Genomic DNA, 17,576 nt, shown 5'->3' with positions numbered 1-17,576 from the left:
TTCTGCACCCAAGCTGGCTATTAACATACTTTCAGAAATGTAACACCAGAAGACCTTTATTTATTAGAGCAGAGAGTATTTCTTCAGATGTTTAAAAGATACTGATCTGTGGATTGTTTCGACTCTTAGGTTTTGAGGAGCCCCTGAGCCAAGGGGTCCTTGGTGGGCTTGTCCTCCTCTGCCACGTGCTCCTCCTGCCCACTTGCTTGCACTCTTCTTCCGGTTACAATCTGCAAAATTGCCCAGAGGGAGTTGCATGCTCAGAGGGCAGGTGAGCAGGCAGCAATTGCAAGGGGTTGGAGCAGCAGGGGGCTGCAGAGAATGGCAATGGGCCCGCTTCAGGGGCAAGTGCCCAATGACACCCCCCCCCCCAGTGCCATTCCTGTGAATGGGACTCTGGTGGCAGAGTGGAGATGAAAGACTCAGTTCACACTTCCCAGCACTGCTACTCTCCAGAGTGTCATATATTTGTGTTTAGTTACATATGATCTTAACATCTATATTTCAGGGTTGTTTGTCTGTCACTATCACTTCCAAAGCATAGCATATTAACAAGAGCAAGAGCTGGTATTCTGGAGAAAAAGATGACCGACATAAAAGACTGATAGGTTCTCCTACCCATTTCCCAGAGCTAGAGCAGCCTGCATAACTACCATTCTCATGGGCTTCAAAGCAACTCACAATTATTTATCATTTCTCTAGATCTGAAATGACAACAAGCACTAAAGACGAGTGCTACACTGCAGAGAGGCACAACAGACACATAATTAAGTGGTTTCCAAGAGATGTGTTTTTCTAATAGTTTGGGCCCAGGGCCTTCAAACATGCTATATATCCATTCCCCAGGCGTAAAAACAAGAATGGATTCAAACCCAAAAGGGATAATGTATGATTGCATCTTTCAGAGAGTGTCTTTTGTGAGAGACATAATAGGAGAATTACGAGAGCTCATTATCCTTTGCACAGGGATCACTTCTTGCAAACAAAATGGAAAGATGAATCATTCTCTGTTTTCCTCCAATGCTTCAACATCCCTTGGACCGAATGTGACGTGTAACGCCATCAACTGCTTGGATCAGGTCAGGGAAAGGAAATACAAGTTTGGTCTTGGGGTGCTTATGATCCTTGGCACCCTTCTGGGTATTTGGTTCAACGGAACCATCATTCTACTAACCATCAAGCACAAATTCCTCAGGGTTCCTATTAATTACGCTGTGGTGAACTTGTCGGTTGCAGACATGGGCAGTATAGTCATTGGACTTTGCCCCACGACGGATGCTAATCTGCATGGATATTACTTTGAGAACAAGTCTTTCTGCATCTTCCAGGGCTTCTCCGTTGCTCTGTTTGGTAAGTGATTCCCACCTACCCACCTATCTAGATTTATGTGTGTCATTGCTAAGGGAAGTTCTGCTGCATACATAGTAGTCTATACATGCATTTATACAACCCATGTTGCATGCGCAGATAGAAATCTGTGGGGAATCACTGTCAGACATAGGATAATGTGAGCACAACTATAGTGAAGAAACAAATATTAAGTCAGAATGGAGATAATAATTGCTTGGGGTTTTCTCCTTGAATAAATTGATGGTGGCAATCAGTTTGGGGCTTGCTCCAATTTGACGTTTCAGATGGTTAAAAAAAATATTAATGTTGACCTTTCCAATTTGAGGAATCCTCAGTATGTAAGTGGAATTTAAGGAATTCACAGTATGTAAGTAAACATTTTGTTAAGCTGTAGTCACTACAGTCTAGTGAAAATGTAACTCAGTACCTGAACTGCATATCATATATTAAGGGAAGGTATCTGAACTGGAAACCCACATCTGAAGCATATTTGTGAATCTTCAGGGAATTCAATATATAAGCTTCATCTACCACTGGAGTGAAAATTTGGACGGTTGCCTGGAGAGTTTTAAGTTAGTTATCACATAGATGGAAAGGTGGGAAGCTCACAGCACCCATCTCCTTCCTTTCTGCAGCCACCTCCTGGACATGCCTGCTAGTATGTGGATGAATGCGAGCTCAGAAGTAAAATGTCCTCCTGCTGTGGTGTGAGATGGAAAACAGGAGGGAGTCCCACCAACTGGGTGGGAAACCCCAGGCCCAGTGATCATTCAACAGCAACCAAGCAAGCAAACCACCCACCCAGCCACATATTCTTCAAACTCCTGTGGTTTCTCTTGTGGGGAGGCCTAGAATTTTACACCTTCTTCTCATTCTGGACAAGCTGCTAGCAGAGGTAGATTTAGGGCAGCATGACAGGTTTCCCTGCACTGGATGCTGAGCTGTGTGTGTGTGTGTGTGCCGCAGGGTGTCACAGCTATGATGTAGTGCACATGCAGAATAGAAGGCAAGGGGGTGAGAGGGGTGAATTTTGGCCTTGCACAGGGCGCTGCTGAAATTTGAAAGACCAAGGGACCTCCCTGTTGCTAGCTTTACAACCATTACAGACACTCCAGAAAAGACCACCTAATGTGGTTTTCTCATTCAGGTTTATGAAGCATGATACTTTGTATGGTTAGGGTTGCTTCTCAAGCATCACCAAGAAACAGCAAATGTTTCAACAAGGGAACAGATTGCACAGATTTGCATAAAGGTTGCATATATGCTAATTTAGAAATAATTACAATACTTTATAGAATTACATCTTACTGTATTGGGGTCGACTTTGATCAGGTGACCTGTGTGATTGCTCATTTGGCTGTCCGGGGACTAACTGTTGATGGTCAACTTCAAGGCGTCTTTAAACTGGACTTGTCCTGGACAGCCCTTTGAACAGAGGATGCCTTTGCATAAAGGACTGTCCACTGTAAAATAGGGTACATGCGGACTGCTGGGTCCACATTTCATCTCCATGGTGAGCTTATTAGGTGGTTTTGAGCAAGCAACTTGTTTCTTGGCCTCAGTCTGGGCCCTTTATCTGCATCATCACCACCACCAGTAGTAGTTCTATTGTTGTTTTTTATTACCTGCTCTTAACCAGCAGAGGATGGGTTGCAACAATTTAAAATTCAGTATTAAAAACAAAGCAAATTGCAATCGCAGGAACAGGATGGATCCTGAAAACATGTATTTCAGGTGTCAAAGGCCGGAGTAAAGAAATGCATCTTCAGCATTTGCTGAAAGCTGTATTGTATAGGTGCCAGATGTACCTCTGTGGGAAGCGAATCCCACAATTTAGGGGCTGCCACAAAGAATGCCTTCCCCCAGGACACCTCCCCCAATTTCTGAGGGTGGTGGAAGGGAAGGCCCTTTCTTGGTATTTCCCCTCAGCCTGCCTAATAAGGAAGTGAAATATTAGTGAAATGGTACTTGTGAAGTGATTTGAACCCTGAAAGTTCTATACGAATGACAACCATAATAATAGTAAAGGATCCCTGTGGACCAGTCAGGAGGGCCTTGGAAAAACTCATTACCTCTTACACTTAATTTTCCCGAGTCCAGTGAGGCAAGAATCTGACCTAAATAAACATTAATTTCCTATACCGGGGTCACACCCAAACCATACACACAACGTCCATTGAAAGCATGTGGCTTCCCCCAAAGAAACATGAGAACTGTAGTTTGTCATGGGTGCTGGAAACTGTAGCTCTCTGAGGGGTAGACTACTGTTCCCAGGATTCTTTGGGGAATCCTGTGCTTTAAATGTATGGCGTGGATGCAGGCCCGTGCAGAGCTTGTCTGAGGCATGGGCTGAGAGTCTGGAAGGCCCCTGGCAAGGTCCCCCTAGCCTGCTTAGCTCTCTGAGACTGGGGGCAAGTGTACCTGGCTGCCCCCTCCCTCTGCAGCAGCCTGTGTGGATGTGACCTGAGAGGATGCTTACACGGCCAGTGAGGGAACATGCTGGGAAAAGGGTTGACAAGGCATCCTGCAGCCACTTTCATCTTTTGCCACCATTATGGCAGCATCCTAGCCAGGTTTCTGGAGAAGCTTTCCCCCCTGAGAACAGCATGCATTAATCCTTCCTCTTCCTGCTGTAGGGTTGGTGGCCCTTTGGTCTGTTGTGGTGTGTGCTGTGGAGAGGTACCTGGTGGTTTGCAGGCCATTCAAAGGCATCCAGTTTGGGAAGAAGCATGCCCTCCTGGCGCTCCTGTTTACCTGGCTCTGGTGTATCATGTGGACTCTGCCACCGCTTTTTGGTTGGAGTAGCTACGATGTGGAAGGCATTGCCTCAAACTGCGCTCTGGCCTGGCACAGAGAAGACTGGAACAGCCGCAGTTACCACTTGTCTCTCTTTGTGTGCTGCTTCCTGCTTCCTTTGGCCCTTATCCTCTGGTCTTACGGCAAGCTCATTTATGTCCTCAGACAGGTGAGTCACCCACCCTGCTTCCACATAGCAGAGGTAATCATTCACTAGTTCTGCTAACAGTCTGGAATGCATGTTCCAAAAGGGTTTTTGCAACTGATTTCCACAACTGGGTAGTCTGAGGCCTAGAAGAAAACGAAAATGTCTGCTTTGTACCATACTCAGGACGCTTGCAGGCCCTTGCTACTTTCAGGTGAGGTTCGGTCACATACTGGCAAATTCAAGTTGTGCAAATAAAGTTGATTTGGAGCTCTGGCCCAACAAACCCACTCTCTCCCAAAACTGGTTGCAATAAGGCAAGCAATGGGAAAATGCACTGCAAAGAGTGGGATAACTTTTGTTTGATGTAATACCATCTAACCTGCAAGTAAATGGGGATGAAGGCTCAGTAAGTAGCTGGTGCTGTCTAACACCCCGCACACTTTGTGCTAACAAATTGGGATGAAGGCTCTATAGACAGGTTGTCTTCTGATTGTTCCATTCGTATAAGCATTTCTGCTTCCCAGATGGAACAATCTAGCCTTCCCTTCCTTTACGTTTGTTCTCCCTGTCCAGACTGGATTTGAGGGAGGAGGTGGGGGAAGTTCCATTATGGTATTGGGAGACCTTGCTCCGGCTTCCAGTTACAGGACAGCTCAGTTTAATCCAGCCCTGAGTTTTTAAATGGAGGGTGAGGAACATTTTTTCAATCTGAGGGCTGCATTCCTTCTCAGGCAACCTTCTTCCTTTCAAAGTACACACACAGAGAGAAAACTTTGCAAAGCCTTTCCATGCATTTAAATGGAGAGATATTTCAATGAGTGCAAAATGAGTGAGCAGGGCCGGATTTACCGTAGGTTTGATGAGGCCCTAAGCTACTGAAGGTAATGGGGCCCTTATCTGGCTGTCCTTTGCCAACAACAAATTGTTACTGTTTTTTGTGTTGAATATATGCTATATGGTAATTTATGGACCTAATAGGTATCTAAAGCCATTTGCACATAACAAAATATGTATTTTATCAAAGTAATTGTTGAATTGAAATACAACAAAGAAGAAGTATATGAATAGAGAAATACAATTAAGAAGAAGTATATTAATAGTATATTATATAGTATATTAATAGGAACGCGGGTGGCGCTGTGGTCTAAACCACAAAGCCTAGGGCTTGCTGATCAGAAGGTCAGCGGTTCAAATCCCCATGATGAGGTGAGCTCCCGTTTCTCGGTCCCTGCTCCTGCCAACTTAGAGGTTCAAAAGCACGTCAAAGTGCAAGTAGGTAAATAGGTACCGCTCTGGTGGGAAGGTAAATGGTGTTTCCATGCGCTGCTCTGGTTTGCCAGAAGCGGCTTAGTCATGCTGGCCACATGACCTAGAAGCTGTACGCCGGCTCCCTCAGCCAGTAAAGTGAGATGAGCGCCGCAGCCCCAGAGTCGGTCACAACTGGACCTAATGGTCAGAGGTCCCTGTACCCTAACCCATATCAATAGTGAAATAATTATTAAGCTCTAACTTAAAATGATTTTTATTCATAACAAACTTAATAATGCAAAAACATTTTTTCCTTTAATTTTTTGGGGGCCCCCCAAGAGAGTGGAGCCCTAAGCTATAGCTTGTTTAGCTTATACATAAATCTGGCACAAATTGCAAGCCTGGAGCTGAGTCTTCCACCGATATGAATGGAAACAGAACCTCCTTGCACAGCATCCCTTCATGTATCTGAGCTCTGGATCAGATTAGGAACAGAGGAAGCTGCTTTACTCTGAGTCAGGTCATTGGTATCATCTAGCTCAGTATTGTCTACAGTGATGGCAGCAACTCATTGATTTCAAGTGGGGTCTTTCTTAGCCCTACCTGGAGCTGCTGGGGATTGAATCAGGGGCCTTCTCTATGCAAGGCAGGAGCTCTGTCACTGAGCCACAGATTTTAGGATCGGGCCAACACTGAAGAAATCTAGGCAAAATTCCATGATGTTTCAACTTATGTTTAACTTGAAAAGGTGCGTGTGGGTGGGTGTGAAATGGCAAAAGAAAAAGAAAGAAAGAGCAACAACCGATCGTGCAGTCTTGGGGAGACAATACATACTTAGGCTCCAGTAACAACTGTCTGACCTTAAGGCATTTGAAGGAGGCATGTCCTTTGCACTAATATGACTTGCAGCTATTTATAGGCACATTATTTCAGGGCATGCTGGGGATACTTAGCACAGGCATTGTTTAGCAGCTGCCACCGCTTTCCATCCTTTATTGTTGTCTCTGGAGTCCCTCCTCTTTTACTCATTTGCATCCATGGATGGCTGCCGTTGTTTTAGTTGAAGCATTTAAACTGCTGCAAAAAGCAGAGAAAGCAGTGTATTCATTTCTGTGAGCCACTGGGAGAGTCCACAAAGTCTTAAGACGCAGAAGATGAAAAGGAGAAATCGCCCTGTAGCCTAATCTGTAGCCCTAAATCTTTATCTGACCATTTCAGCAGTTCGTTCTGCTACCAGCCCCCAATCTTATATCAATACATTGCATTTCATTCTCTCTCTTTTTAGGTGGCAAAAACTGGCATAGCCCAGAGCAATTCGACTCAGCGGGCTGAGACTCAGGTGACCAAGACGGTTGTCATTATGATCCTGGCCTTTCTTCTCAGCTGGGTGCCTTATGCTGCCTTTGCCCTGACCAGAGTGGTGAATCCAGATGTGATCATGGGTCCCCAAATCCAGAGCATCCCTATGTATATGGCTAAAACAGGCACCGTATACAATCCAGTCATTTACATATGTCTGAATAAGCAGGTAAATCTCTAGTCTACCTTGCAGTGTTGCAAATTAAGCATGGGTGCTTTGTCGCTTATGTAGGAAGAATAATATGACCTCATTGTGATTGGCTTAAAGGCAAAATGTTCTGGATTATGGCACTGATTATATTCACCAAGTCAGTTAATAGCTCACGCCCTGCTTTTCCTAGTTGTTGCTGCTGGTATCCGTGTGTCTCAAGAGACATTGGAGTGTGCCTCCAGGATGAAGTCAAACTGTTGCGCTAGCAACACCGGTGACCTCCCCAGGGTGCAAGTCTGAGCAGTGTGTATGGAGGTCCTGGGCTGCCCAGATGACAAGAACTCCCTCCGGGCCTCACTGACATGGTCGAAAGAAAAACAGAGCAGTACGTTTGGCACCAGCTGGGCCGCAGGAGTTGCTGGAAGGAGGGCATACAAGGCACCATCCAATCATCTTAGGGACTCCACTCTGGATTTGTGTGGGGTGTACTTCTTAGCCTTTTCTTCTCCTGAAGATATCCCGAAAGGGATAGCAGCACCGAAGTGACCTCCCTGGAGTGCAAACTACCCCAGAAGGAGCACAATATGTCCCCCACCAGAGGTACCACCCCTTTCAAGCTGTAGAACAGAGATAATATCTGACGGCATGACTTGCAAATTTGAAATGTGAATATATTTCTAGTAGGCCTCAGATGGTCCATCCTGTTAAAACAGAATCATAATCAAGTTTATTTACATGCCCCTTTTATGAATAATGCTAAAAATGGCTCACAAGAACCCTAAACTAATTGAGATTGCTTTAACGCTGCTTATCTGACCTCCTGGCTGGATTAGTAGCATTCTAGCCAAATTGCCATCGAGAAGCAGGATAACTTCAAGGAAGTTTATTGTATTTCTTTCCTTAGCAAAGTGGACCGATGCCAAGATGAAGCATTCAATTTAAAAGATGTGCTTGTGAGAACATTAAGAAAGAGTAGAGAAGGTATAAGATTGCCATTGAACCAGATTTAAAGCTGCCCCACTGATAATATCTGTCAAAAGCTGCTTTTCTTTTATTAAAGTAGCCTCAGTTGTAGCCAGTTGTTCAGCTGCATACAGTTCCATGCTATAAAATACAATTTAGAGGATATAAAAATAATAACAATGCTGGTATTTCTTCTCTACTTCTGTGAGAGGGGGCAGTCCTGGAGAACTCTTCATGATCACATTAGTATCTAGGTTGGGTGAACTGATATAGTAGCTTTATGGCTCTGAATCAAGATTGTGTTTTAAAACTGCTGCAGTGGAAGTATCTAAGGCTCTGCTTGTGTCTTCTCCCTCCCTCCCTTTCAGTATCGAGAGAAAGTTGTGACCTCCTTAGCATGCCTACAGAAGTGTTCGATCAGTAAGTACAGTAGGTCAAGATCTCTGGCTATAGCTCTGAAGAGACTGCAAGGGAACCAGGTCAGCTGCAACACGAACAGGGTAGCCCCTGAGGGTGGACTGAACATCAGCAAGAACCTCCTCTTGCCAAACATAAACTACTGTAGTGACGAATCCTTCTCTGAATAGCCTCATATGCCACTGTTTGTTCTGCTGCTAGCATCTGGCACAAGAAGTGGCTCTCTATCTTCACTGGCCCACACTAGGATGGGTACCGCATGGGGATAACAGTTAACACTTGGGTGGAAGGTGGAGTTGGGCTATAGCAAAAATGGAAGCCACTGCCAAGACAGATCATTCTACAGGACGCGGCTGCAATTGAAAGCTTGATCGCACCAGGTTTTTCTGTTGATTGACTGGATGCACTGTCTGCAGTGTAATAGTGGAGAAGCATGCATACGTTTCCGTTCAGTATTGCTGCAGTTAGATTGTACACCAGAGTAGCAAGGTGTAGTTTCCCTACTCCTGGCCGCCACATATCTGGAAGTCGCTGAAAGCTGGTAGCGAAGTGTATGGAATATTGCTCTTTCAGAACATCTAGCTTATCATCCCAGAATAATAGAAGGCATGGCAAAGCACAACGAATTTGATAACATTCGGCTTCCCTTTGTAAGTTTTATTCATAGGTCAAGTGCAACTCAAACCTTTCAGTGTTTCTCTGTAAAAATGACTGATATCTTGCTGCATTGTGACTGCAGGTCATGTTTTTGCTGTCAATGTTGCATCTTCAATCACTGATCCTGTGTTACCTGTTTTATTGTTTCTGTTAAAACCAATAAAATATTAAAAAACAAACAAACCGCAGCATGACATCTTTTAGCTCAAAGGGATTTAGATGATGTTCTCATGCCAAGGTTATTCTACGAGTCAGAAGTGTCCAGAATGACAAGTGGGCAGAGGGCAACCTGATCCCTTTGGATTGCCAAAGCTAGCAAGCCGCCTCCTCTTTTCACACAATGAAGCTCTGGCTTAGAGTGCATTATTCCATCTTGCATTGTGTCACACGAGGCTATTTTGAGCTGGAAGCTGTTGAGACCATATTTAGGAAAGTCTTGCACGGCAGGACAGAGCTGAAGGTCAGTGATGACAAAAGCCTTCCAATAAAGGCAGTTTCCCAATTGCAAATGGAAGCAGGGACACAAGCCCATTTGAGTCCTCTACTGGCACTCACTTCAAAAAATGCTATTCAGTGTCACTGTTTAATTTTCAAGAACTTAGAAAATATTCAGCTGATTGGAGGGGGAAAGGAGGATTAAGCCTTTATGTGTAGTTAGCTTGTTAACAGCTGGGTTCTCCGTCTCCAGCTTGAATGGAATTCTAGCAAACTCCATCACCATTTTATTACTCATGCCACCTATTTTTTAAATCACAGAATTTAAAAATGGCCCAGCACATGTACAAATGAAGAACATAAAGTAAGAGAAAGGAGAGCAGAAAACACAGGATTTGAAATGTACAGCTTAATATGTTACTAGTTAGTGTAATAAAAGAGTATTAGCTGAGCAATTTATGGCACAAAGACAGCTACCACATAATGCATATAGTTTGCAAATAGTAAAAAATAATTAGTAATTAAATGATAGAAAAATATCAGCCTAAGTGCTATTCATCATGATTAGGGGTTATGTTATGGATGGAGAAACTGCCCCTGCAGATGCTGTTACTCCAACTCCCATCATCCCTAACCATTGGCCATGCTGGCTGGCACCAAAAGGAGCTGACCCACTAACATCTGGAGGGCTGTAGGTTCCAGTCTCTGGTCCTTTTGTGACACAAGGAGAAAGTTCGTAAGCTTGAGGCACATTCTTGTAATGCAGGCCAATGATCACAGATGATGGTGTTGCAACTCGCCTTCATCTGGAGGGCCGTAAGTTAACAATCTTCAATATACGGTAATTCCAGATCACAGCATTACATCTGAATTAAGCCAGCTATCTCAAAGCTCAGTTGAGAACAATGAAGTGGTCACATGTACGTAAGTTTATTTTTGTCACAGGAGTGGGACATCCCTTAAAAGTATAGAATTCTAGAACCCTACTTAGTGTCATTCAGCTAAAGCATGGGTATGCAACCTAAGGCCGGGGGCCAGATCTGGCCCAATTGCCTTCTAAATCCAGCCTGTGGACAGTCTGGGAATCAACGTGTTTTTACATGAGTAGAATGTGTGCTTTTATTTAAAATGCATCTCTGGGTTATTTGTGGGGCATAGGAATTTGTTCATTTTTTTCCTTTCCAAAATATAGTCTGGCCCCGCACAAGGTCTGAGGGACAGTGGACCTGCCTCCTGCTGAAAAAGTTTGCTGACCCCTGAGCTAAAGGGTGGAACTTAGGCTTTGTCCTAAGATTATTAGGAGTCAACATGGTATCTGAAGATCCCATAAAGCAGTGATTACTATGTATAGTCACTTCAAGGGCAGATAGGATCTACAGGGCTGAGATATTGTTTAGGGGCATTTGTTGCTGTCACTGATATTTATTTTTTAGACCTTTATTTTTCAGCTCTTATCATGGCATATGGAAATATGGATTTTGTAGTGTACTTTTTGATGTGCTTTATTATGACTATTTCTGTAATTGTGTACCGTAAATCTTTTCATCTTGTTAGCTGCCTTGAGCATTGGTTTAGCTATGGAAATGTGGCGTACAAACGACAGAAAGAAATGAAAAGCACTATTATATAGCTTTGTCCCTAGATAGCTCCTCTGTTTATGTTAGGGAGTGGGCTGCTTTCTGCTAAACTCCCCTTCAATATATTCCTTTGTTCCCACCTAGACCTTCAAACTGCAGATTTTCAGGAGTGGACTGAGGAAAGCCCCATTTATTCCTGAATCAAGCCTGGGAACCAAGCCTGCCTTAGATTACATGCTACAAGTAATCAAACCTTCTTTATTGTATTTCAGACATAAAAGGGAGTTCATACTTAGTTGTCAGTACTTTCCATCAGAAATTCTCATATTCCCATTTTAAATTGGATGGCATTGCTCATATGCTGAAGGCACCACCTTCTGGACAAACGGCATTATAGCAACACTTGTTGTTGTTTAGTTGTTTAGTCGTGTCCGACTCTTCGTGACCCCATGGACCAGAGAACGCCAGGCACCTCTGTCCTCCACTGCCTCCCGCAGTTTGCTCAAACTCATGCTGGTAACCTCGAAAACACTATCCAACCATCTCGTCCTCTGTCGTCCCCTTCTCCTTGTGCCCTCCATCTTTCCCAACATCAGGGTCTTTTCCAGGGAGTCTTCTCTTCTCATGAGGTGGCCAAAGTACTGGAGCCTCAGCTTCACAATCTGTCCTTCCAGTGAGCACTCAGGGTTGATTTCCTTCAGTATGGAGAGGTTTGATCTTCTTGCAGTCCATGGGACTCTCAAGAGTCTCCTCCAGCACCATAATTCAAAAGCATCAATTCTTCGGCGATCAGCCTTCTTTATGGTCCAGCTCTCACTTCCATACATCACTACTGGGAAAACCATAGCTTTAACTATACGAACCTTTGTTGGCAAGGTGATGCCTCTACTTCTCAACACACACCCTGCTTATAGCTCATGCATGTCTCTAGGGAATAGAGGCTATTCTATTCAAATGTTTACTCAACTTATTGTTGGTATATTCTTCAATATTGAGCAGTAGCAAGGGGATCTCATACTGGAAATTAATTCTGTAGGCTCAATAGTTGCTTTAGTAACTTGTGGGCACTAGACACTGTGCACACAGGGTGTAAAACCAAATTGTTACCTGCAGGCCAAAAGGGTATAAAATGCTAGAAGTACAAACTGACAATTCCACATGAAGCTTAAATGAATGATGACATTCACAACATCATGTATGGTCACTGCACTTACCTTGTGTACTTCTAAATTTCATATATAATTGTCACACTATAGCCGTTTTGGTCCACCTGTTTACATTTTCAATAAAAATAGAAAAGGGAGAAATGTGTTCTCAAAAAGCAGCAACAATTTTTGTCAGTATATTCCATGACAAAGGTTCCTTTTTCAGGCGCCACCTTAAAATTCCAAGTACCAAAAATATACAAAATACATGAGGAAAAGAATAGTTAATTATGCAAAAGAAAAAAGAGGATAAATTTTTGGAACTGCTCAAGTTTGATATGATAATTGTTTAATGTTTTGTTGTTGAAATGTTTGTAATAAATGAAAATTATAAACATATATGAAAAAATAAAACCCCAAGTGCCATATAGTAGCTGAAGCAGTTTGGACACACAAGCAGCCTGGTGTTGCCTTCGTAGCATCATGAAATGTCCTGAAATGCACTGAGCTATAATAAAGCTTAGCTGGCACTCGTTGAGAGTACGTTTGTCCTTTTTGCATTCTCTCATTTCTTGGCCTCCCTCTCTGTATGCTTTTATATGTGATACATGTACATAACTGTCAACGGAGTTGTAACAGTTCATGAATCAGATGAAGTCAATTATACAAGAGCTTCAGCTTTTAAGGTGCTACATTGTTTTTGCTGTAGCACACTGGTACAGCTACTCTTTAGGACGTTGTTACCATGTGAAATTCAGCACTCCTATCGCTTCCCACCAACTGCACAAGGTCCCAAGAAACTATGTAAATCCTTTCATTACCATCTGTGTAACTGGGCTCCCCTATCCCAATGGTTCTGTAGGGCTCAGGATTTCCACTTCCCCAGTCTCCTGGCAGCATGCAACCCTTTGTGCTAAGGCTAAGTCCTGCACTACCTGAAGTTTTCTCCTCCCCTCTGTTTTGCCCCACCAACCCCACCCTCTCCAATTTCCCATGGCATACCCCACAATATGAAGCAACCCCTGAGCAATTTTAATAAGGGAAAATAAAGTGGGACACTTCCCCCCCCCAAAAAAAGGAATAAAATCACCTTCAGAAGGTATAATATCTTGCAGGGTCAAAACAGAAAGCACGACATCCACAAATTACACTCAATTTTATTTATACAAAACTCCTTGAGTGAAAAGATGAAAACAACTGCTAGTCAGTTGCCAAGCAAGTCAGTCCCTTTTGCCATCTGGAGGCAAGCTGGTTACTTGGCATTCTTAGCATTGTTGGCCCGCATTTTCTTCAGCCCTTTCTTGTTGTGTTTCTTTGCAAAACGCATGTTCCGCAGGAACTTGGGATCAACCTAGAAAATGGGGGGTGGGGAGAGATATAATTTGCTTAGCAACTCATCTAGCTGGGTACAAGTCCTAGTATTTACGGTGGGACAACTGACTGAGGTATAATACTACTGTACAGTCCTGTTCTTCAATAAAGCAGCCCTTTGGCCACGTCAGGCTCACCAACCTGCTCTGTCTGGCTCAAACCTGCCGGCTTTTCCAGTAGTCTTATGCATCTCTGTCTCTGACATCATGTTGTGGTACTGTGATCAACTGCATAAAGAACCATGGTGATGGCCATAATTTAAGTGGCTATTGGTAATAGCTGGCAAACTAAAAGATAAGTTTCCAAACAAAATGTAGGTGAGCAGCCCATCTAGCAAGAAGGGCAAATAAGAACATATCTCCTATATAGGCATATGTTCACAAACTCTAGATAGCAGACAATACTTGCTTCAAGAGAGACATTAGAAAAGCGCTGTTCCAGGTTCTAAAAGCTGCCAAGCAGGTTAGTTTCCAACATTGGTGAGCAATGAAGAAACAGACGTTTAGGAGTGTTATCAGACTGGTTCTTTCACTGTGAGAAGACACCTTTTCCATTGCACCAAGAGACTATTCTGTATCACTGATTTCTGTCCAAATAAGAATTTCAAAGCCAACTTGTAGTAAGAGGTTCCTCAACAATGGCCAAATAAGAAAAAGGATATAACAAAAAACCAGTAATATTCAAATTCAGGCCCCCTCTGCACTATACATTTAAAGCAATCACCATACCACTTTATGTAGTCATGGTTTTCCCCAAAGATTCCTGGGAAGAGGTATTGATTGTTAAACCACTCTGAGATCTGTAGCTCTGTGAGGTGAACAGGCGTCTCCCAGCAACTCTTGGCACTTAGGAAACTACACTTCCCAGGAGTCTTTGGGGGAAAACATGACTATTCAAAGTGGTATGATACTGCTTTAAAAGTATAGTGCGGATGGAGCCTCAAGTGTACAGAGTGCAGGTTGTATTTTGCAAGATTCACTGAATATGACACAGACTTTATTTATCTATTTACAGAATTTACAGTGTTCTGAATCCTACAGTGAGGAACATCGTAATGAAAATAAATAGAGAAAAACAATATACCACAATTGCAAAATCATACAAAAGGACCAATAAATAACTAAATAAGTCTATCATAAATTAATCAAGCAAAATTATGACATAAAATTTCCAAATAAAGTGACACTTAATGTCATTCTCTGTTATCCTACAATCTTAGCATGCAAGGCCTCTACAAACCCACTAGTAATGGGTTAAAAGGAAAAGGGTGCTGATGAGGAAAAATGCACTTACCCCCTTCAGAGATTCATATCTATTTGATCTGGGTTTCTTAATGCCATTTCTGTGCCACTTGCGAGCTGTTAAGAGATACCATTTTCACATTAAGGATAAAGGCTGTTGATATTGTCTATCACCCTTTGCCAGCTTGCTGCCCTTCAGATATTTTGGCCTACAACTCCCATCAGCTCCAGTGAGCATGACCATTCCAGGCTAGCTTTATCTGCCTCTGTCACACATGTGGGCTTTCAAAGTCCTGTGAGCTAGTGTAGAAGTTCCTAGTTAAAATCCTGAATCTGGCCAGTCCCTAGTAAGCACCAGTTTTGGCTATCTATCAAGGATGGCCAAAATTGGTGGGCTCTTGATATGTGAAGCACTCAATGTCCATACAAACAAATGCTTTTGGATCTTGTTTTCGAAGCATGTGCTTTCTCTGTATAACTTTCCCTTTGAGGCATGAGATTGCATTGGGAGGCAGGAAATGTCAACATACTGTCAAATGTTCTCTGTTGCCACCCTTACAAATACCATCCTGCAGCACTCTTAAAAGGTGCATTCCTGCCTACTTTTTACTTGAAATCTGTTTTAAAGGAATGAGTGTCACTCCAATGTGTATGCAGTTAGGACTAAACTGTAAATCTTCTATTCTTTCCCCAACTTCTGACAACACCTACATTGAATTAAACCCACAAGCACAGTGGCCAATGAAGCCCATGCTCTTTTATTACTCCAAATGGATACTACTCATGTAATATTATTAGTGGGAGAAAAACATGCTTGCCTACCACTGTTGGAGACCATTACATTCAAAGATGGTTTCCAAATGAGGATCATCTGGAAGCCCTGAAAGAGCTAAACTGGGGATTATTCTGGTTATGCTATGATAAACACCAGAAATGTGGGCAATTTTGGGGCCAGGCATTGACATTTATAATTGCCATGGCAAGGATGAAGCTGTTGCATGATCAGCTTTCCTCCATCAGCTGAAGATGGCAGACTCCCTGACCGACTTTCCTGAATGAAAGTGGTTTTCTGAAGCCTCCTTGGGATGTGTTTACCTCCATCAAGGCAACAGGGGAGGGCAAAGGACCAGAACAATTGCTTGGCTAGCAGGACAAGCCAAAACTTAAGAGTGCCCTATATGAGACTGTTTACCCACTACAATTTCAGTTAGATTACAAACTAAATATAGGATACAGATATTCAGTCTTATTAAACTTGAATCTAGATTTCATGTATATTAATGTTTGCTTATAGTTATTTTGGATCAGACCAGTTATTCCTGGCACACTATGCAAGTCAAATGAAAAACATGATAGCGAAAACAATGAATTATATTTCAGCGCCCAGTTATTTGGAATTGTTAGTAAAGGGATGTGGATCCCCTCACTTATAAATACTGAAAGTTTAATCAAGATATATGTTGTTTCAAGAGGTCAACTACAGTTACCATACTCAGAGTTGCTTACTACATGCGTCCAACTATACCTTGATAAACAATTACTGACCACTATTCACTCCCTGACTTCTATGCGAACTTACACTGGTTGTGTGTGGTGTGGTTCTTGGACTTGGCCATGGCTTAAACCTGTGAAAAAGAATAAGAATCAGAAGTGTTCCTTTCAAACACAGAATAGCAGAAAGCCCCAAAATCCTCAGGAACAAGTTTATGTAGAAAAACTTTAAAACCAATATCCATCTAACATCCTAAACACCTTTCTAAGATCTGCTTTGCTGAATCAGACCAAAAGGCCACCTAGTTCAGTATTATGCATCCATGCAGTTAAATGTCCCTGGGAAGTCATGAAGACAACCAGACTCCACAGATACCTGGCAATTAATTGAGACTACAGCTGCCATCCAAAACACACCAATAGGTTTGGCTGACCTCAGTGTAGACATGCACACTGTCACAGGTCTGTAGCCGCAGAAGATGAAGCTCGCACGGCACAAAATGCTGGTATTTCTCCACGCATTAGTATAATCTCTAGTGGCCGCAATATCACATGTGATAGGGATTGTTACACAGGAGCGAACTTCATATAAACTTGGATGCTGGATCTAATATCCTGCCAAGATACAAGGTCCAGACACCCCACAGGACGACCAAGCGGGACCCCGACCGTGCCAAGGGCGATACCGGGCGCGCTTCAGCCACCCTTTCTTCCCATCTTTTCATCCATCCACCCACTCCACCTTTCAGACGCTCCAAGCTGATCTCATTCCCATCCCTCGGGCACAGAGCACGAAACGGCCTCTTAGGAAGGCGTCCCACCCCTCCTGCGCCGGCCATTCGCCGCTCTGGGGCATCCCTCGGGAAGGATGGAACCGGATCGAGAGATGGAAAGCTCACCTGAAGCTCCGCCACAGTTCAGACCAAAACCGGAAGAGAAGCGACACTCGTAAGGCACTCTGGGAAGCCACAAAGCCCGGTCATAGACGCAGAACGGGCTGCGTTATTGTGTTTCCGACTGGAAACACGAGCCTCCGTTAAAATGGTTCCGCAGGAGAACATCCTCGCCTTCCGTTCCTTCCGCTGTTTATTTCCTTTTCTGAAATAAAGAGTGGACGAGCTTTGGCAGGATTTTCGCGGAGTTGAGTGTGTTCCGATTTGAGATAACAGGGCGTTCCGATAAAAAGCTTCGTTGCTTCTCTGGGCAGGTTTCTTTCCTTATGGTTTA

The 17,576-nt window shown here is 43.4% G+C and overlaps 1 protein-coding gene across 1 annotated transcript; it reads right to left on the bottom strand.

Annotated features, from left to right (window-relative positions):
• Positions 1 to 13,387: 13,387 nt before the first annotated feature.
• On the bottom strand, positions 13,388 to 17,342 carry RPL29 (ribosomal protein L29). The gene is made up of 4 exons (XM_083726715.1): positions 17,249 to 17,342; positions 16,438 to 16,483; positions 14,911 to 14,975; positions 13,388 to 13,597 (listed from the first exon to the last, which is right to left on the bottom strand). Exons 2-4 carry the CDS (start codon positions 16,472 to 16,474, stop codon positions 13,499 to 13,501), a joined length of 201 nt encoding a protein of 66 aa, XP_083582841.1. The 5' UTR covers positions 16,475 to 16,483; positions 17,249 to 17,342; the 3' UTR covers positions 13,388 to 13,498.
• Between the last annotated feature and the right edge of the window lie 234 nt (positions 17,343 to 17,576).

Source organism: Podarcis gaigeae (assembly GCF_964106915.1).
Source record: "Podarcis gaigeae genome assembly, chromosome: 2".
Classification (NCBI taxonomy): Eukaryota; Metazoa; Chordata; class Lepidosauria; order Squamata; family Lacertidae; genus Podarcis; species Podarcis gaigeae.
Note: the sequence above shows the minus strand (reverse complement) of the source record. Positions and strands in the feature narration are given on the sequence as shown.